We start from the raw sequence: 20,847 nt of genomic DNA on the forward strand, positions 1-20,847 counted from the left end.
CTAGCTAGCTTATAATATATAGATCAATATTATATATACTGTTTCCTATCTTTATAAAGCGAATAGTAGCCTATTATAGGAACATTTAGATGCCTTATAGTATCTATATTACTACCTAGTAGGTATACGTTCCTATAGCATTAAACTTAGTAGTAAAATAAAGATTAATAACTTGAAACTAACTACTTTTATAGATACCTCCTAGGCTAATAACCCCCTATACCGATATTTGACTAGTAGATATATCGTCTTTCTAGCTAAAGGACTAGTATTATAGAAGATAAAGAAATAGACCTTTATCGTACTTAGTACTACCGAAGTAGAGTTTATAAACCTAACCCTAACTATATATTCCTTATAATAGGTTTCCTAGATTTTATAGGAATATAGCTATCTATAGCTAACTATACCTATTATCTTTACTAATAGTAAGAATATATATATTAATGTAATAAATCTATTAAATGCTATATATACGTATACTATTAATATTTGGTATAAATAGATCATTAAGAAACATAAGGAGGGCCGTTTCCTCCTAGAGCATATTAGAGGCACTGAGATAGCTACGGATAGATTAACTAAGCCACTAGAACGAGAGAAACATACCCACTTTCTACAGCTACTAGGGATGTCAGAGAGACAAATACCCTAGGCAGTTTGAACCATACTATAGGCAGATAGAACTATAAAGATAACTACATGTATTTATATCTAGACTACCGTTTTAGGGAAAAGGATAGGCGACGATATAGCTGTCTATGGGGGGGTATGGTGGACTAGGACAAAGACTCTCGGACCTACCAGGCTTGTAGCTATCTACATCTTCCTGCAGGCAGCCCTGTTCGACTTCCTTCTTCTTCTATCATCATCATAATCAATCAATCTACCATCTTCCATGACAGCAGAGATCTTGATCTATCTATCTACGATATTGGAAGATTCTCCTCGGGTCTGCGGAGTTCCGGAATTTGGTTCCGCCACACTCTGGGGTGCTCCAATGTAACGTCGATCAGCCAGCCCAGGCCTTATGGTGTAATAATTCACTTCTCGTAGCTCGAGATGGCTACTTGTTCGTGTTCAAGGGCCTGCTTGTAAGCTCGCAGTATCGAGGTGCCTACCACCAACTATCTCCCTTAAGCTTGGAGTCGACGCTCAGCAGCTAACACTGGGCCTAGGGCGTCTTGTCTGTGAGAATCATTCGAGATCATAGATGTATGAAGACTTGCAAAGCACGTGAAGATAAACAACCCGATATGCCGCCGATATGAGCCTTTTGGAATCAAATACTCCGACAAGCACTGGTTCTCCCGCCGCAGAAACGTGGAATGATGGGACAACTTTGTCTCTGTGTTGGGGTCTAATTATCCGCAAGAGAGTGAGCCGCTGGCATAACAGAGGGGGGAGTCAGACATTGGGGTGGCTGGCAAAAAAGGGGGGGGATATTGAAGACTCGAAACAACATCAAAGAAAAGAAAAGAAAAGGAGAAAAAAAACCAAATAAAAACGAACCTCCTCTCGGCCTGGTGATCCTTCGACAGCAGTTACACGTTTAGTACAGCAAAATCAATGAATGTAGCATCGCCCAGCGCCTTCATCCGTCCGTATGTCCCATCACACCCAAGTTTTCCATCCGCCCGCCACCGCGGCCCGTTGGTTTCATACCAGCGTGCTGGTCCCTGAGGACGAGGAGGAGCAGCAGCATCACGCTGCGTTCCCGTGCTCGCGGCGCTCCGGTCCACCCCCTGCGCCCTCGGCCTGCATGAGTTCCCGGAGAATGGTCAGCCCCTCGAGGCGGTCGCCCGGGTTGGCGATATCCAGGCCCCATGCCTGCAGGAAGGGGGCCTCGCCCCGGTAGTTGACGTGCAGCCAGACCCGCTCCTCGCGGGTGTGCCGCAACACCTGCTTCGGCGGGCTGTCCACGCCCCCGGCCCCGGACCTGCCGGTGCTCTTCTCGTCTCTCCCCCCCGGCGCCCGGTCTTGGAGGGGTCCCTTGGGTCCCCGGAGCTCCCCGGCCGGCCGCGCACGCGCGCCCTCGTCCTGCCGGCCCCAGTCCTGCTCTAACCCCACAAGCGCCCGGGCAGCACCGCCTGCGCTGCTGTCGGGCGTCGGAGGGGCCGAGTCGAAGCGGAACGTGGGCAGGGGCTGCGGCTCGTCCGATCTCGAGGGCCCGCCCTTCCCTTGTTCGGTCGGTGGCTGCTCCGCCGGCTCGGGCTCCTGCCGCCCCTGTCTCTCGGCTCTCTTGGTTGGTGTTGGTGGTGCCGGCCCAAGCCCGAACTGCTCGCGACCGCTGCTGGCTCGCTGTGCGGGCAAGGTGGGGAGAGGCTTCCATTTCGAGTCCTTCCGCTCCAGCGGCTTCGACGGCGCCGTGTCGGCGCTGGCACCACCTCGCCTCTCGGAGGAAGGAATCCGGAGTGGTGCTGGCCGTAGATCGGAATTGGAGCCGGCCCGTTCCCGCTGCCGTTCTTGTTGACGCTCCTGTTGGCGCTGCTGTTGGCCCGGTTGCTCATTATCGGGCCGCTTCCCATCCTCCTCCTCCTCCTCCTCCTCCTCCTCATCATCATCAGCAGCAGCAGCAGCCGCCTGGGGCTTGCTCTGGGAGTTGCTGCTTTCCGATGAGCTCGGGTAGAAGTCAACCCACTGGGTGACTCGGCTGTCGATGGAGCCCGTCCGGCTCCTCAGCCCCCGCTTCGGAAACGGCGCGAGGAGGGTGGTGTTGTTTGCCGTTCCCCGGACCTCGACTTGTTCGAGTCGCCCACCTCCCAAGTGCTTGATGTGTGATTTCAGGGACTCGGAGGCAGAAGTTCCTGTCGACGGTGCCGTCCTGGAAATAGTCGTCAGCCTTCCCACCCCCTCTCTATCATACTAATAATTACCCAAAACACTCGCGCGAGGTAGGATTTGGGCACCTGAGCTTACCGACTCGAGTTGGACCGTTTGGCCCATTCGCGCACCCGGAAGCTCGTCTTCCGACCGACCGGCCCCGTCTTCATCGACGATGGCCTCCCCGTCAGGCTATCCGTTGCCGGAGACGGCAGCGAGTCCGCCGTCGACCGGCTTGGCTTGACAACGGAGAAGAATGCCGCCTCCGATTGCACGCTCTGCACAGATGTGCCGGTCCCTTTCTGGCCGGACTCATCCATCGTCGCCATGGCCAGCAGGGCTGGTTCCGGCAAGCTTCCCCGGTAAGGAAGTCTAGGGGAAACACTGAGAGTCTCTCTGCTTTGGCGATGTGTCGGTCTTCTACAAGGACTGGCTCGCTTTGCTGTGTGGTCCAGGGCGAAAATGGGCGCTTAGCAGCAACCACGGGGAGAAGAGCGGATTAAATTTCGACGGCGTGATCAGAGCCGAAAAAAAGAGTTTCCTATGTGCCCCTTTCCCGGTGCTCCCTGAATCCTACACATACCTCCGTGCACACCCGAAGATGCGCTACTGTAAGAGCAAGTAATTACGCTATTCAAGTAAGATCTTGCGGGTCGTCACACTGGACTCCTCACGCGAGTCTCAGCCGGCTCCTAGCAACAACCAGTGAAATACCCTACATTTTCTCGGCCCAAGTGTTCTAGCTCGCGTCGCTTGGCTCTGGTTGATTTCGGTTGCGGCGGTCGCACGCGGGAGTGATGTCAAGGGGGGTGGGTAAGGGGCCCTGGTCTTGGCTGTTCCATTGGCCGCCGGCCCAAGTCTGCGAAACCTGAAACACCAGATCGAGAACAAACTGCCAAGTCCGGCCAATGAGCGGCGACCCGCTAAGGGGTTTTCCAGCAGATTGTCTTCGCGAGACGACACGAGAGCAAGCTGAGTAGTCCCGTAAGTGTACGTACGCAGCTCCGTACCTTACATATCACCCCATACAGTGTAATCCGTACAGCCCGTACTTAGTAATTATGGGGCACCATGAGAAAAAAGTACAATGGCTCTCTTGTGTCGGTATCGATAATAGGGCCCAGGCGATGCGAAATATATTTAACTAGTCAAATCCTCATTCTTCTCACATGTCCCTTTGACTGGCATTATTCAGTTAATCCTATGATCATCGAGTCCGGCGCAAGGGGGGAGGGCGTGCAAAGCCGGGACATTATTGTATCCAAGGAGGGGCGGCTCAAGATTCAACTTCACATCGTACGATGATCAACAACATTCAGTAGGTAATTAGATAGCTGACGTAGTCCCATCACTGCCACTTCACTCCAGGAATCGCAGCCTAAGCCAAAAAAAAAGACCCCCCAATATTGTCCTATGAAATGCTACCGGGACATCACGTTGCTACAAAGTGTGTAATCTAGCCCAGTCTCCGAAACGATGATGCCGTGTTCCCATGCCTCCGAGCCCACGGCCTAATAGCGATTGACGATCTGCCCCAATTCCAGTTCCCATTGCGAATCCATTTCCCATGCCAGTTCCGAATGCGAGCCCAAACCCAAACCCAAGACCGGAAGACGTTGCCCACCCGCCGGCCAGCGAAGAAGCCCCGGAGCTCTTGCCAGACCACGGTGGTGAAAAAGTAGAGTTGAAACATCAGCGAGCCCAGCAATGCCCAATCTAATGCCGTGCCGTCGCAACCCGAAGCCGATGATGAAGAAGAACAGCCAGATGAAGTGAAAGCCAGTGCAAGTCCGAGCGAGAGGCCAGAAACGAGTGGAGCCGAAGAAGACAAAGCCGGAGGCGAAGAAATCGAAGAAGAAGAAGAAGACGAAGAAGAAGAAGATCGAGACGGAGAATCATGACTCGTGCCGACAAAGGAGACTGTACAGGGTTCTTGCATTTGGGGGTCGTGTGCCGTAGGACTCGTCATGGTGAGAACCTTGTTGCCCTTGACACCGCCTGTCAGTGCCGACACACTAACTCGAGACACCGCGGACGTGGGCCGAGCTAGTCACATGCCCCGGCCGAAGAGGACCGGGTACCGGAGGCTCAGGAACCGCCTCTTCCAGCTCCGCTGCCTCACCTGAGCGCTGCAGGGCTGGCTACCAGCCCCGTCGGCTTCAGTCTTTGCACCCTCCTGCTCTGCCGTAGGGTTTGCACCGAGAGTAGTCGCGGGTTCGACGGCACCAGTATCACCGCTGGGGGCGTGGACGGCGGAGTCACTGTTGGCGTCTTGAACCTCGGGCTTCCCAGAGGGCTCCGGCTCCGACTCGACGCCGGGCTGAGCCGTTTTGGCCTCAACGGACCCAGCGGGCTCAGCAACGTCGGGAAGATGGACAGGCTCCGACGAGCCCGTCTGGGCCTCGGGCTCGAGCTCCGATTTCGCCACCTCTTGAAGCTCGACGGTCTCCTTTTGTACCTGCCGAATGGTTAGCAATGACTCTTGTTCTGGACCCCTCGGAACAGGCTCTACCTTCTCTGTTGTCTCCGGCTGGGCCTCAACTTCCTTGCTCTCGGCCGTCTCTGGCGCTTCTTGGGCTGGGCCAATCTCGGACACAAGGGTTGCTGCACCGGCGGACTGTTCCGGTGCTGCCTCGGTCGACCTGGTCGGCAGGGGTTTCGGCTCAGGCTGGGACTCGAGCTCTTTGGGCAGAACGTCGGCGACCGCCTCGGAATTGACCTCTTGTGTCGGCTGGGAGTCCAGAACGGCTTCCTTGGTTGCATCGGTTTCCGCCTCAGCGCGCTTGTCAGACTCGCTTTCGACACTCGCATCAGGGTTGGCAAAGTCACGAATCTCCACGCCCGGGCCGTCCTTGGGCCCGGCAATGGCTTCCAACTCATGTGCAACCTTCGGGGCAGGCTCGGCCACGGACTCCTCAAGTTCGACGATGGAAGGAGCGGGTTCCTTGCCGGGTTCAACATCGGGCCCTTCCCAGAATCCCGAGTCTGCTTCCCGAAGCACTTGCGGCCTAATGTGAGGCTGAGGCTTGGAATTAGGCTCGAGCTCGGACACGTGCTCGGGAGAAGAGTCGAGCTCCTTCGGAAGGGGTTCCAAATCGATTCCTTTGCCGGAATCCTTCCGCTCCCTCTGAGCGATTGAGGCCGCCGGTTCAGAAATGTCCTCCACCTTCTTGGCTTCTGGTTCAACAGCGGTCGTCGCCTCGGTCTCGACAGGCCCCTCGGTAGGGACCTCGACTGCACGCTTGGGTAGGGCGTCGACGGGGACGACAATAGAAGGCTCAGCCTTAGGTTTGGCAGGCAGCTCGACCTCAAGCTCGGCCTTGGGTTCGGGCTCGATGGCGATGCTGACCTCGGGCTCAGGGGCGGGCTTGACCTCCGGTTCAGTGGCTTTGACCTCCGGTTCAGTGGCTTTGACCTCCGGCTCAGCAGCCTCGTCCTCTGGTTCAACGGACTTGACCTCCTGTTCTGCATCCTCCACCTTCGGTTCAGTAGCCTTGGCTTTGGGCTCAATGGCACCCTTGACTTCTGGCTCGAGGGCGGGCTGAGGTTCGGGTTCACCTTCTTCAGCCTTGGACTTGATCGATGGGCCTGGCAGAGGCACGGTGTCGCGAATGACAGGGCTAAGCTCCAGGAACGGCGTAACCGGGGTCTTCGCGTCCGCAACCGGATTAGCCTCAAACTTTGGCGGGACTGTCTCCGGGAGCACAGGGTCAGGGGACATGGACCTCGCCCATGACGCCTCCGACATGTTGTCGGGCGACGGCCAGGGCGTCGCCTTTTGGGGTTTCCGAGAAGGCGTGTATTCCTCTCGGACGACGGATCTCGACCTCATCTCGAGCAGCGACATCGAGGAGGCAGGAGGGTGGGGCGACACAGGCCTGGAGGTGCCCGGGCTGGTGACGGGGCTGGCGATAGTGCTGGCCGCTGGAGGGGTGGGGGTTTCTGGCCGAACAACGATCCGCTCGCAGAAGAGCTCGAGCACCGTTCTAAGAAGGACCCTGTTGGGCGAGAGAATTCCGCTGATTTGGTCCAGCAGGTTGGACCCCATCAGCGACTTTGGGTCCTTCAGGTGGGGGCGGATGCGCGACCGGAGATAGTTGAGAAACCAAGCGTCCCCCTCGGTCAAGTTTGGGTAGGCATCCCGAGCCGCTTCGAGCAGGGCGGGAAGAGGAAGACCCTTGCCGTACTTCTCGATCTTGGCTTCGGCCAGGCGCATGAGCTCCGGGAGGTCGTATGTCCTCGCGGCGGCGTACGTCTGTATGCTCGTCTTGAGCTCACAGATCTGCTTGGACATGGCGTCGGTCGGCTTCGGCTTGAGGGACTCGTAGGTGCCGGTGTGAAGGTAGTGGACAAGCACGTGGCCGACGCCCTCGGGGATAGCCGGGAGCTCCGGTAGCCGGAGCTCGTAGGCCGCATGCAGCTTGGGGCTCTTCTTGAGGATCTCCAACGGCACTGTGAGCGGGCTGGCGAAGGGGATGGTGCAGGAGGGGCTTCCGTAGGGCCTGGTGGCAGGACAACAGCGGTTAGTTAGTTCATGGTGTCGACCGCGGATATACGCCGGGCATGACTTACGAGTTTTCCGGTCTGGTGTCGGCTCGCTTCATCACGGGAGCCGCACCAGCGGCCGGCTTTGCCTGGGCAAGGCCTTTGGCATCGGCACCTTTTGACGTGTCCGCTGCTGTGGGTGCTGCGGGTGTGGAACCAGTCGACTGGGGGGCCTTGGCGGCACCCGTCTTCTTTTTCCTCGCCATGACGGAGTGGTAGAGGTATGAAGTGGCAGCGACAAAGGTGAGTCCGATGAGGGTGGCGGCTTCGACCGTGATGTAAATGTTGAGGTTGCACAGATATCTCATTGCACTGGATGGTGCAATGGTCTCTGGATCAACTCCATCAAGGACCCGAGACGGAGGGCATATTTCTACCCCTCGGTCAACGGGTGTCCCGGCATCTGCGCCTGTGAGCTGGCATCCCTGCCACTCGCTGCAATGGCACTCACTGGAACTGCCAGTCCGATGCGTCTGACAGCGATTGTCCCAGCCTCGCCATTCGTCCTCGGTTGGGCCTCAATGGCCGCCCTCAATGGCTCAATTCGCCAAGCCCGACCGCAAGTGGCTCCATGGGTCGGGTCTTGAGTTTGCCGGATAGTACCTAGAATCCAGCAAGAGGCATTGCGTTGCTGTGGTGAGCTGTCAAACGCTCGAAATCCCATGGCGCGAGCGATGGGCCAAATTCCGGGACAGAGATCAGCGGAGACTACCGACGGCAATAGGTGCAGGATTGTGACTCAAGAGGAGCGATGTGGCTGGCAGTTTCCCAATCGGACGTTGCCCCGCCGACAATTCGCCCTGCGAGCCAGTCATTGGGCAGGGCGGTTCGACAAAGCTGGAAGTCGCCCGTGGTCCGCACCGCGCGATCTGGAAGGGGCAACGAGGCATGTGAGCTCCCTCTACACGTGGCTGCGCTCTTTCCCAGCACTGGATCTCGTTGGGCCCGCAGTGGCCCATCGCCCGACACCAAGCCCAATGAAGAATTCAGCGAGGACCGAATTGCCGCGCTTCTCGCCTGGGTTGACAGGCATGCCGCCACGTAGGCCGTCGCTCTCCCAGAGCAGCCCATCAATCAGGCTTCGCAGATCCACAATGCATGAGATTGCTAAACAAGACTGATGCAAGAACGTGCGTAACGCACAATTGTGCAAAATAGAGACGTTGGGCAGCTCGAACGCGGATGGCCACGACATCCGAGCGATCAGCCGCGTCCACAAGATTATCATTGTCAATTGACCTCTCCCATGACGATGACTGAAACAAGCTGAAGGAGGACGGCCTTAACTATGAGCCCTTGGAGCAGTAGCTCTGGTTGCCCTCCACACCCTCTTACTAATCAACTACGAAGTGCGTGCTGCGGACCCGCAGTCAACAACAGCGTCGGTGCACTACTACCCAAACCTTTTCGCATACAACTTGGAAGCTAGGTTTGCAAAAGATATACGGATTATACCTTGACTTAAGGACTGATTATACCAGACCATTCAGCCGAAACATTGAGATGACAGATAGGTGGCAGAATACTTAAGGTATTACCAATTACCGGCATTGTGCGTATTTTTAGTGGGCGGCGACCAGTTTCTGGCGAACGTACCAACATGAGATGTCGCCACAAAAAGAAGTGGCTCACCGCCAAATTTAACCGGCAGAATGAGACCGCTAAACGCAAGACAGTGGGGCAAAGCACTATAGCCACTAAAGCCTCGGCACTGTGGCCGATTGTTAGTGAAGATATCTGTACCTTCTTAAAACTTTAGCGACCTTGCATGGTCCGTGCAGAAAGGCGATGAGCTAGTTCTTTTGGTAGCGACATCCGTACATAGTATATCTTGCTCCTGTACACTATAGTGACAAGCTAGGTCGTTCCCGGCGCCAGAGGATCCACAGCACCCTGGAGCTTTTAGCAATGTAGAGTGATACGGAAGCTGAACATGATCGAATGCCGATATACCTACAGCTTCATCCCACTCATGTGATATCTGTGGTTACAGCTCGGCCACACCTAACAGGCTCGAATAGACCGCATCAGAGGCTAGATAGTTCGACTCTAACAAGTAGATTGGGCATAAGCATGCCCGAGGCAAACAAGTCAAAGATTTCAACAGCTTGGCCACGCCATGCCAATTGGAGCATCACGTCAAGAGTGACAGCACCTTCCATTGTAAAAGTTGGCCTAGGCGTTCGGGGCAGTAAGGAGAACGCATCACGGGGTTTACGGTACTTATTTAGACAAGGCAAGCGAGTGATTGACCCCAATTTTTCTGATTGGCACCTGCCTCGTCCTCCTGAGTCCCATCTCGTCAGTGAACTGTATCTCTACGTACAAGACTCCGACTATAGTGTACGCTTTTGTGCCCCTCTTCGAGCCCTACAGTACATAGTAGATATAAAGCTAAGCTTTATCAGGACTACAGGGGTCGACGTGTATATTATTAGGGCACTACAGATCACGTAAAATAGACATATTATACACTTGTAGGTGTAAATGCTGACGCCATACATCTTGGTGGAGGCTCAAGATTCATTCAAAAAGTCAAAGGTCTACGTCACCTGTAGGATTCGAACCTACGCTCCCGAAGGAACTGCCTATCAGGCTAACAATTTGTTAGCAGGGCAGCGCGTTAACCACTCCGCCAAAGTGACTAAGCAGATGATAATTGTGATTCGGGAATTGCCCTCTTGTAAATGGAATGCTCCTGAAGTAGACTGGCCGATTCGGCCTTTGGAAATGGTTAACTGCCACCTTGGCCACTTGTTTTTTAGGCGACTTTGGTGAGAAATTGGGAGTTTGCTGGTTAGGGGTTTTCCCCATCAGTGTAGTGGTTGAGACAGTCAGACCGAGATGTGGGGGCATGACACGGGCTCGTTGTGTAAGCTCTGGGATCTATCACGATGAACACCGGAGCTGCCGCTCCCAAGTTGGAAGGAGGCTTCACAACACAACTCGAGGCAAACTTGAGTTCAGTTGCTTTACCCTCGAGTAGTCCTGTTGTGACGGGCACTTATCCACGTCGGTTGTCTCGGAAACTCTCCATGCCAGCTGAAAGCTTTCGAGGAGCTGTTTCGATCCTCCGATGCCGCCGCCACTCTCCGGAGTACCCCCACCTAATTGCACCATCAAATGCGGCGGTTTCGTCAGTTCTATCTCACCGCTTCCGTCTCTACTTCATCGACGGGTCCGACAACCCTGCACCCACTAAGGTGGAGCTCCATCCACTAACTTTATTTGGTCTAGAGTAACCATCTTCCGCGAGGACGCGGCGGCCGGCAACAACGTACTTCTGGCCAATCTTGTTAGGCGGACGTGCTCCGCGTGGGCCTGGAATCCGAGCAACTGACGTGCTTTGTCGGCGACACATTTGCCCTCGGTAAGCCTTACCTGACCGAGGGGTTTCCGATGGCTCAGAATGTGCGGTACAATCTCGGACTCGAGACTTGGAAGAGCGTTTTTTACACGTGCCGCATCACTGACGATGCGGAGTAGCAGAGGCTGCTGGTACATGTTCGACGCCGGAGGAAACATGACGGCCACCGAGACGTATATTAATAAGGCGGCTGTTTTAGACATCACCGTCCCACGGCCAGAGCTGTCCCCGCACACTAAAATGTCGACTATCGAACCCCTGTCAATCACGCTAACCTTATTATCAACCAAAACGACGGGATTGCGGTGATGCTCGAGCACCTTGGACTCGTCTTCTCGCCTCTCCACATGCTGACCCTTGACAAGCATGTGCTTATCACCGGTGCTTGTCCTTTCTTTGCGGCCGGTTCCATGCTAAACAAGCATTGAGCGTGGTTTCAGCCTGAATTCAGAGAGGATGCTGCAGATATTATGCGGAAGCGCGCTGCGTAGCGGTTCTTGCTCTGCCCAAGCGGTTTTGTGTCATTTCCACGATCTCGGGGAAACATTGGAGAGCAGCGAATCCCCTAATTAAATCCCCGAGAAAACGATGCTAACCGCCTTTGCGATTTGTTATCGTTTGCTCACATCAACGGTGCCCTGACTAACATGGGTTGATGTCAAGTGTCATGCCAGTAGTAATACCAATTTTGATCAATAATTAACGACCACGATTGCGCTGATAAGGTCAAGGAAGATAATAAACCGCGATTACCTATCCAGATAACGATAGAGGGAGGATATAAGGGACGATAGGAAGAACGATGAACGGCGTGATAGGTAGTTGATAGATGATAAGCAGAATGATAATAATATTAAGTACCTATAATAGCAAGAACGATAGGAAGAATGATGGAAAGAATGTAATAGGTAATTATATAGAAATAAGGATGGATAGGCAAGGAAATTAAGGAAGAAAGCAGAAATATATATAAGATGGAGTAGGGAAAAGGGTAATTAATTAGAGGAACTTTACGAGTTTGAAAGAGAGAAGGAGTCGAGAAGAAAAAAAATGAAATAGGAGAAAAAGAACAAGAGAGAGAGAAAGTGCCGAACGCAGTGATGAGCTTCCGGGAGCGTTGAAAGCAGTCTGCAGTGGGTGGCTGTACGGAAGGAAAAGAGTGCCTTGTTGAACTATCTACAAAGGAGACAAAACGACTGATATTTATAGACAAAGGAACTGGCCAATGCGTTGGCGACGACGCCTCATACGCTGTGGCACGTATGTGGCTAATACTCTTAGAAGCTCCACAGCTTCTGACAGAAAGGGAGGAGAGAAAAGGAAAGCGGGGACACGTCAACAATAGCAATACCGATGATAATGATGATATGCTCTGAACGATGGAAAGATCGATGAGACACAGGGCAGAATAACACGATCAGACTGTTCGTATAATTTGGATAATGATTACTTGGCAAACCAGCCGACAACCCCAACGCCAGACAATGCAATCAATCCCGGGAGTCCGCCAAGTAGACACACATCTTTTGAGACATGGCAACGCTTCACAAGTCGGGTCACCTCCGGCCGCCGCGGCCGCCCTGACCACCCATCATGCCACTCATTTGCTTCATCATGGCGTTGATGTCCATCCCCCCGAGGCCCGGCATGCCGCCTCCGCCGCCGCCGCCAAACATCTTCATCAGGCTAGCCATGTCAGGCATGCCGCCGGCGCCGGCGCCGGCGCCCATGCTCTGCAGGCGCTTCTGCATGGCGGCGAGCTGCTGGGCCTTGTTGCCGCCGGCCATGGCGCTCTGGGCGCGCTGCATGTTCTTCATGTTGCCGCCCATCTTCTTGGCCATGCCGGCCATCATGCGCTGCTGCGTCAGCAGGTCCTCGACCTCGCGGACGGTGGTGCCGGAACCCCGGGCGACGCGCGTCATGCGCGTCGGCTGCTCGATAAAGATCTTCCCGTCGCTGTCGAGCTCCTTGTCGGTCATGCTGTCGCAAATGTAGATCATGCGCTTGAGCTTGAGCGAGCCCTCCTCGTCGTCCATGCCCTGCATCATGTTGCTCATGCCGGGGATCATTCCGGCCATCTTGCTGAGCGGGCCCATCTTCATGATGTTCTGCAGCTGGTCGCGGAGGTCGCGGATGGTGAAGATGCCCTCGCTGATGTGCTTGATGGTCTCCTTCTGGTCGAGCTTCAGGCTCTGGACGTGCTCCACCAGGCCGGCCATGTCGCCCATGCCCAGCAGCTTGCTGATGAAGTTGCGCGGGACGAACCGCTCGAGGTCCAGCATGTGCTCGCCGGTGCCGATGAAGACGATGGGCGTGTGGGTTGCGGCGACGGCCGAGATGGCGCCGCCGCCCGCGGCGTGGCCGTCCGTCTTGGTGATGATGATGGCGCCAAAGTCGGCGGCCTCCTTGAACGCCTTGGCTTGGGCTTCGGCCTGCTGGCCGATCGAGGCGTCCAGGACCATGATAGTCTCATCGGGCTTGATGGCCGCCTGGATGTCCACCATCTCCTGGAACAGGGCGCTCTCTTGCCTGTGGCGGCCGGACGTGTCGACAATGATGACCTCGAACCGCTCCTTCTTGAACTTCTCAACGCCATCCCGGGCGACCACGGCGGGGTCGGTCTCTGTCAGGCTGCCGTAGTAGGGGATCTTGGCCTTGGTCGCGTTCTGCTTCAGCTGGTCGAAGGCGCCGGCGCGGAAGGTATCGGCGCACACCAGACAGGCGCGGAACCCACGGGACTGGTAATACCTAGCGAGCTTTGTGCAGGTAGTTGTCTTTCCGGCGCCCTGGAGGCCGACGAACATGATGACGTTGGACTTGCCCTTCTTTGGCCTGAAGGGTTCCGCATGGGGGTCGACGAGGCGGACGAGCTCGTCAAATACTGCCTTCTGAATGAGGCGTTTCTTGTTGACGGCGGGCGGGAGCTCCTTGAAGTTGACGGTCGAGCGGATCGACTTGCGCAGCTGGCCGACCAGGCGCACGTTGACATCGGCTTCGAGAAGAGCGGAACATATCTGCTTGAGCATGGAATCGAAAGCCTGCCGGGTCCCGCGGAGTCAGCATCGCTGCGCCATGGGTCTCTTTCACCCTGCACCGGGCAAGCGAAACGTGGGGTGCCCTTCGAGGCGCGAGAGTGCAAAGAAACTTGCCTTTTCATCAAGGTTGGGGGCGCGCGTCAGGTCGCTGACGGCCGCATTGATGCGGCGACCGAGATCTTGGAGGACCATGGCGGCGACCGGTTTTGAGGATATGTGCGCGTCGTGGTCGTCGTTTCGATGGCGTTGGCGATTTGGAGAGCAAAGTGGTGGGGCTCAATGATGTGGGGCCGCCTCTGCCAGCTGGCCACTCCGAAGAACTACGCAGTACGGCCAAAAAAAAAGAGAGAGCACTAATAAAAGGGAACTTACTACGGCCGCGTGCTGTAGTTTCACTCCCTGTCGGGCCTAGGAAGTTAATTATTACCTACGCATCCTCGCATTCCGGGCAGTGCCACCAGCCGACCTTTTCAAAACAACCGCCTCAAAAAATTGGTGATACCTCAAACGCAGGTTAAAGACTAAGGCAAGCCATTTAAGTGGCATATGCATTATATATTATCTGCTTCCTTTACCTAGCTTAATGGCAGTTTGTAGTGCCTTGATTCTAGCTATAAAGCTTGTACATTCGGGTTAGGACCTCCCTAGTTATACCTGGTCACGGGGTAAACTCACTCATCAGACATCGTAAGCGAAGAGCAGCCGGGGTCACAGCCTTTTCGGGGGAGTTTGAGGCAGCGGCTTACGGCGCCGCGTACGCGGGGGTGGTGAGCCTGAGAGGGGAATAACGGGCCTCCGCGGGGTTGACGGCGTCGCCAGGGGGTGGAAGAGGCCGCCACAGGCTGGCTTGGGAGGCGGAGGGGAGTGACGTTCGCCATCACGTCCCGTCATCGCCACTGTCGACGGGATCGAACTATGGTGTCTCCGGGATAGTACGCGAGGGGCCGGGCACTCCCTTTTGTCTAAACAGTTAGTCAGGACAGTTAGGTTTTGCTTAATGCTCTAGATATACTATTAGTACTTATACTAACTTACTACGGTTGCTTAGTAGCCTTAATATACGATGCTTTACCATGCCGAGGTGTCTTCGTAGCTTGTACCTATCTGGGAATACATGCCCATAGTCTTTGCAGCCCTTGTCTCGACAGATGAATGGGCACTCGAAAGCTTTCCAATTTATCTAACCTTGTGGCACATTTAACGTTGGTGCATAATTAGTGCCTCTTGTTTGACTTTGATGGCCCAAAGTTGCTGTATCCATGACCAGGGACGATTTTGACGAGGAAACAGAAAAGAAGAACTTATTCGAACAGGATCGGAAATTAGAAAAAAGAGAGCGGGGAGACAATCCCTCATGGGAAGGAGTGACTACTAGACATTCTAGTTAGTCAATTCAAGGCAGTGAATGCTGGGGAGGCAAGAACACACACAAAGGAAAGAGCGACCCCAATCTCGAGAACTCAACCAAGATTTGTTGTTCCCTGGGGTTTGGGCTCCATCACCACTCTCAGCAGTTGCCAGTAATTACTATAAGCTTAATGAATGAGATTCTACGGAAGCCCTTCCAAATCAGCGTGGGCTATGGAGAGACCGACATTATTGATATCGGCTGTCTGACCGGGGTCGAGGTGGTGTATTTATTACAGCCTAACCCTAACGACCCCGGATGCGATCTGGAGCCAACTGCTGGTCTGCTTGTCGCACATCGCGATCAAGCCGGAGAGGGTCTGGCCAGGCGACTCCACGGCCTTTCTGAAACCCCCGTTACCCTCTTACCGAAGCCCCCTGACCGACCAGCCCTTCAACGGCCAGGCCATCCACAACGCAAAGTTCACACTTCATTTTATGTTTCTTCATAAATGCGTAAGGGATCCCGTGACATGATGGCGCCGTCGAGCGTTCTGCTTGGAAGCGTGACTCGTAGCCTCGTTCCCGGCTTCTCATATGCCTCATTTTTGCAGCCTCATGACAAGTGATCAGGGGCTTCCCGGCTCGTAACCAAGATTTGGTCAATATTCTGCTTGAGTTCGTCTTCGGGAGTAGAAGCCCATATGATGCCAAAATGACATAATTTATGTTGTGCTCTCGACGTGGCTATCAGCCTTGTTCCAGAGATCATTCTCAGTTTGCAGGTGGTTACGTGACCAACGAACCAAGGTTCATCCCATCCTTCTTTCTGATTGTAAACGGAGGACTCGGTGATTCATTGACAAGGACTGAACACGATAGCATGAGCTTTACAGGAATAATCGCTTCTGTTGGATGCGAAATGCAGAAAGCGATCCTCGTTTAACTCTACTGCAACGGATGTGTTTGTACGGAGTAATTATATAATAGAAGGAAGAGAACCGAGCTGGGGTGAGCCCTGCGGAGGATGCACCCCTGAATTCGCAACACCTCTACGGATGTAATTACTCCGTAACATCCATCATCACCGAGTCGAAAGACGGTCGCGAGACCTCGAGTAAGGTACAGCATGGCACCACTGATTTACCAAAGCATTGAAAACTTGATACGCCCCCTTCAGGCATGCTGAGGATGATACCTCTATGGCTCTCGTCGGCCGCAAAACCCCCTTTTTCTCAATCGTTTAAGACGAAGGGGTCAAGATGAAGATCTCTCCCTCGGCGCTGTTGTCACTCCCAACGAACAGGCCGCGGCCGCTAGGATCCCAGGCAGCTGCAGTCAGCCGGAAGCAGTTGCTCATGGTGAGGCCATTTGCCGTGCAGCTGGCCGGGTTCGGCGCGCCGAAAATATCCTTGTATCCGGCTTGACTGTCCGCCGGTGCCACCGGTTCATAGCTGCCATCGTCGAGTTTTTGGAACGGAATCTCAACAACTTTGAAGCCTGTTGGAGGGCTTCGGTCCCAACTGCCATGAAAGGCCACGTACATCTTGCTCGCATCGGCGTTGAAGGTGTTCCAGATGGGTGCGGAGTGCGCCTGGAACGAGAGGCGGGGAGGGACGGCATTGTTTTGGGCGCACGACGCGTCATTGAACGTGTTGTTGGGGGAGAGGACGAACTGGTCGCCTGTTTTGAGACCGCTAAAAGGCGAGGGGTCCCAGACGGTAAAGCACGTCGGGTAGCCGTACCAGATGTTGCGCCTCCCGGGGTCCAGGGGGTTGCCAACTGATGAGGGTGGAGGCGTCGCAAGCTTGTTAGCGCTCAGGGGTCAACGGAGACGAGCGCACCAGGGGCCGACCTACGGTTATTGAGCTCCTCCGCTGGGTTGTCCTGGTGAATGTCGCGTTGCTGTCCGTTCTCGGTCCGGGCGAAGTCCTGTTGGGGACGCTGTCAGCCGGGACGCTGCTCCCCCCGTCTATCCTGAGAGACACCGGGCCGGAGAAACTGACATCACCGCTGTTCTCGACGCCCCAGAAGACCCCGCTGGGGTCGGGAACGAAGCCGATAGTGTTGCGCAGACCGTAGCCAAACACCTCGCCGTTCGTGTTGTAGTTGAACCCGCTGGCGGGCGCTTTGGTGGTGTCGAAGATCTTGATGATTGCCCGGCCGGTGGAGGGGCTCGCCGCAGCCATGTCAAGGTTCTGATTGCTGCCGACTTGGACGAGAATCAGGTCCGAGTTGGGCACCGCAGCAATGGTTCGGGTGACTATGTATCAGACAATGTCAGTCGGAAATGGCTGCTCGCGTGCTCTTTAAACGGTACCCTCCCGCTGTCGCGGAGCACACCGGCATTGACCACAACGCCGACCGAGACAGCTGTGGAGGGATGATGGTAAAATCATCAGGATCCTGCGTAGCTGTGGCTTACAGTGGATGCCCGTGGAGATGCCGGAAATGATGGTTTTCTGGTTGCTGAGGGCTCGGGCGACCGGGTCGTAGCTCCAACTGTAGACAGCAGTTTCACCGCTGGCATACAGGGTCTTGCCGTCCGGCGACAGGGCCAGCCCGTGGTTGAGCTGGTTGGCCTGGATGAGCATGCTGGTGCCGTTGACGCATCCGTCGGCGCCGAACGTGTGCACCGAGATGCCCCTGCCGGACTGGGCAACCAGCATGTTGCCCTCGGTGTCCCAGACGATGGTCCGGACTTGCTTCAGACCGCCGGCAATCTTGAACGCCGACCATCCCGACGCCACTGTGTACTGGAACCGGGAGCTGCTGACGCCGCTGCAGGACTGCGGCAGCGGGAGCTCCGGGATTGCGGCATTGGCGCCTGGTCATTCGAACCCTCGTTAGCAATACCGCCCCCTTCTTGATCTCGCATGGGACTTGTGCCTGCACCAGGTTCCCCGTGCTGTCAGTATTGTGTAATTAGACCGACCTGCGGAGAGCAGCGCCGCGGCGCTTGCGGCGATCTGGACTAGACGCATCGTTCCCTGCTTTCCAGCCGTGTTCTAGTGAAAGTTATCGAGAATTGCGCTATGGATCCGAGCGGAAGTGGGACGTGAGCCTACAAGGAGTCGAGCATGATGGCGTCCAGGCTAGGGAAGGGCTCATCTCGAATATTTAAGTGTTTATAATGGTTTCTGCACTAGGATTCAGGGCATGCCGTCCATTCCCCCCCCCCTTCCCTCTTTGGCCGGCTCAGGGGCCGGCGTGCTCATCGCTCACATTTTCCCCGTGAATCATGCTGTCACTCTACCGCGTGGTTGAGGTTGGTTCCTGTAAATGGTGTCCCTAGTATTGGCCAACCAGCTCTCGGCTTTGAGGCCCCAATATGCTCTTGATAGCCTGTTCGGTAGATTGGCTCCGGAGAGCTTGTAAGGGACCACGGCAGTTGGCTCCCCAAACTTATCCCGGCTGCGGGGGAAGATGCAAAAGCGTTCCCATTGGCTGACAAGCTTGCTGGTTCATATATTAATGTACGAAGTACGTTTCTCCGCTTTCTCTTAGACATGGATATTCTGCCCCGGCCAGGGTGCATTTTGCCCCGTCAAAACAACCATAAAGGAAACACTGGAGCTTGTCGACCCTCCCTCGGTTACACTCGCTCCCTTTTATTTTTGTATCGAAATGCGACTTGACAGGATGTTTTATTTGCCGACTGCCCAAGTCAGCGGGCACTCGAGGAGACATCTGTAGGTATCACTGGCAATTGGCGCCTTAACCTGCTGTCCTTCGCCCTTAATAGATCAACCTCCGAGCTGCACGCCCTCTGGCCTCTCCGCTGGCGGACAGGATACTAGCACCTAATAGCAAATGGCGGATCCGCGTAGCTCAGCACTACAATACGCTCAATTTTATTTATGGTGCTGAGTATGTACTTGCGCCCACTGAAGTTCTCTCTCTTTCTTTCAATTTTCTTTTTCTCTGTCGTCATTCCCTGTTGTTTCTATGTCTTCGCCGAGAAGACGGTTACCGAGTCAGATACAATACGATTCCAACGACGTCCGAGAAGTTCCCTATCCCCAATGCTACTTCCCAGAAGAGCTCGGATGGCCCTTGGCTGTTACAGCATATGGCTATCAGTAGGTCAGATCCGACTGACCCACCAACAGGGATAATGAGCCAGGGGTCATAGACATGTATTTAGATAGCATCCCTAAGTGCCTCTGGCACTTAGAAGAATTAACGCATCTTATCACCACTTCTACAGATTATATTAGTTAGTCTAGGAGTACCGCCTATAGTATGAATACCGCTATGGTGTCGTATCTTATAGCTAGTCTAAGCTATAGCTATTTATAGCTATCGAGCTATAGTAAGTGGTGCCTACTACTAGTTCGAAGCTATAATCTTTATTACTATTTGTATTCGAACGCTATAGGAGACTATTTACCTAAGTTAAGCGATTATACCCTTCTACTCTAAGTAGACGCCTAAATAGTCAAAAACAATAATAATAATAATACTATTAAGAACTAATAAACAAGTCTAAATTATAGTAAATATATTAGACTTATTACTTTATTATTAGAAATACCTATTAGTATTAAATTTAGAAGCTCTCTCTAATAGACCTTTAACTCCTTAAGCTAGTAATATCTCTTAAGGAGGCTAATAACTACTTAGTATATATCTAGGACTTTTATAATTGCCTAATAGATAAAGATTACCTAGAATTATAGACTCTTAATAACTATACCTTAAGAGGACTTGTTAGGCACTTTATAAGACTCCTTCCCTAGCTCTCGAATAAAGCTCTTATTCTATTACTACTAATAGAAGCGAGAACTATACTAGAAGTATAAGTTTAGGAGGAAAGCTAATATAAGGGACCCTTAAAGACCTTAAAAACACTAAGTCCTAAAGACCTAGTTTAATAATTTACTATATTACTAGAAACCGCCTTATAAAGGATAACTCTACCTATAGGCTTACTAGATTTACTAGAGATTATAAGGCCTAAGCTAAACCTAATAAGTCTAAGTAGATAAGGTAATTAGATACTAAGTAGACCTATTAGGGCTATTTAGCCTATAATTATAATTAATATACTAAGGGAACTTCTAGAAGGGGAAAAACCTTAGTAGGGGTTATTATAAAACCTCTAATTAATAACTTAATATGACGAACCCAACTCAGACTTCTTCTAAAAGGGTTCAGACAAAGGTAAGTAGTACGGGACGAGCATACAGGTCGTCTAAGGGATTCGGTAAAGCCAAAGGGTTTATAACAACAGAGTTATCTCTTATAGTAGTATGACACTATTAGGGGTACTATGATTGTAAAGGAGAGTTACTATTACTAGTAAACTCTAGAGTCTACCAGAACAAGTGACTATCTATATATATATATATAACCTTCCTAGATCACCTTGATCAGTCCTTGGTCAGTGATCCTGGTAAGCTGCTTATCGCGATCAGTGACTTTACGCTGATCTTGGTGATTGTAAACTAGCGTACGGTAGGGCTTATAGTGCTCCTTACGTTATAATTAGTTCTTCCTGTCCTTTTAGCTTGATTGGCCTATCTATGTCGGTAGCCTAGGCGGTATCTATATATATATTTCCGTGATACGATGCCCTCCCTCTAAGGCTTTCGACCTGAAAGCCCTCTTAGGCTGTTTTAAATAGCGTTAACTCCCTCTTGTAACTTGCTCCTATAAGTTCCCCCCCCCTTGCTCCCTTCTACCGTTTACTATGGCTGACCGTGTAAAGAAACGCCGTCGTGATAT

The 20,847-nt window shown here is 53.4% G+C and overlaps 6 protein-coding genes and 1 non-coding gene across 7 annotated transcripts; all 7 read right to left on the minus strand.

Moving 5' to 3' along the window:
* Nucleotides 1-1,704: 1,704 nt before the first annotated feature.
* On the minus strand, nt 1,705-3,143 carry P884DRAFT_279028 (uncharacterized protein; the record flags this gene model as incomplete). Its single annotated transcript, XM_069443252.1, has 2 exons — nt 1,705-2,824; nt 2,920-3,143. The coding sequence occupies 2 exons, from the start codon at nt 3,141-3,143 to the stop codon at nt 1,705-1,707; spliced, it is 1,344 nt and encodes a 447-aa protein (XP_069296081.1).
* A 1,065-nt stretch (nt 3,144-4,208) lies between these two features.
* On the minus strand, nt 4,209-5,131 carry P884DRAFT_261860 (uncharacterized protein). Its single transcript, XM_069441605.1, has one exon. It carries the CDS (start codon nt 4,790-4,792, stop codon nt 4,280-4,282), a length of 513 nt encoding a protein of 170 aa, XP_069296082.1. The 5' UTR covers nt 4,793-5,131; the 3' UTR covers nt 4,209-4,279.
* On the minus strand, nt 4,874-7,676 carry P884DRAFT_204639 (uncharacterized protein; the record flags this gene model as incomplete). The annotated part of the gene is made up of 2 exons (XM_069438591.1): nt 4,874-7,325; nt 7,396-7,676. 2 exons carry the CDS (start codon nt 7,674-7,676, stop codon nt 4,874-4,876), a joined length of 2,733 nt encoding a protein of 910 aa, XP_069296083.1.
* A 2,238-nt stretch (nt 7,677-9,914) lies between these two features.
* P884DRAFT_t122 lies at nt 9,915-10,013 on the minus strand. Its single transcript has one exon. It is a non-coding gene; the product is annotated as a tRNA-Ser (tRNA).
* A 759-nt stretch (nt 10,014-10,772) lies between these two features.
* On the minus strand, nt 10,773-11,103 carry P884DRAFT_279030 (uncharacterized protein; the record flags this gene model as incomplete). The annotated part of the gene is made up of 2 exons (XM_069443253.1): nt 10,773-10,797; nt 10,871-11,103. 2 exons carry the CDS (start codon nt 11,101-11,103, stop codon nt 10,773-10,775), a joined length of 258 nt encoding a protein of 85 aa, XP_069296084.1.
* A 1,188-nt stretch (nt 11,104-12,291) lies between these two features.
* On the minus strand, nt 12,292-13,962 carry P884DRAFT_279031 (SRP54-type protein; the record flags this gene model as incomplete). Its single annotated transcript, XM_069443254.1, has 2 exons — nt 12,292-13,773; nt 13,885-13,962. 2 exons carry the CDS (start codon nt 13,960-13,962, stop codon nt 12,292-12,294), a joined length of 1,560 nt encoding a protein of 519 aa, XP_069296085.1.
* Nucleotides 13,963-16,360: 2,398 nt separating this feature from the next.
* Nucleotides 16,361-18,101, minus strand: P884DRAFT_204619 (soluble quino protein glucose/sorbosone dehydrogenase; the record flags this gene model as incomplete). Its single annotated transcript, XM_069438589.1, has 5 exons — nt 16,361-16,899; nt 16,977-17,049; nt 17,124-17,380; nt 17,543-17,944; nt 18,053-18,101. The coding sequence occupies 5 exons, from the start codon at nt 18,099-18,101 to the stop codon at nt 16,361-16,363; spliced, it is 1,320 nt and encodes a 439-aa protein (XP_069296086.1).
* Nucleotides 18,102-20,847: the final 2,746 nt, after the last annotated feature.

Source organism: Thermothelomyces heterothallicus, assembly GCF_042370625.1.
Source record: "Thermothelomyces heterothallicus CBS 202.75 unplaced genomic scaffold P884_scaffold_18, whole genome shotgun sequence".
NCBI lineage: Eukaryota > Fungi > Ascomycota > Sordariomycetes > Sordariales > Chaetomiaceae > Thermothelomyces > Thermothelomyces heterothallicus.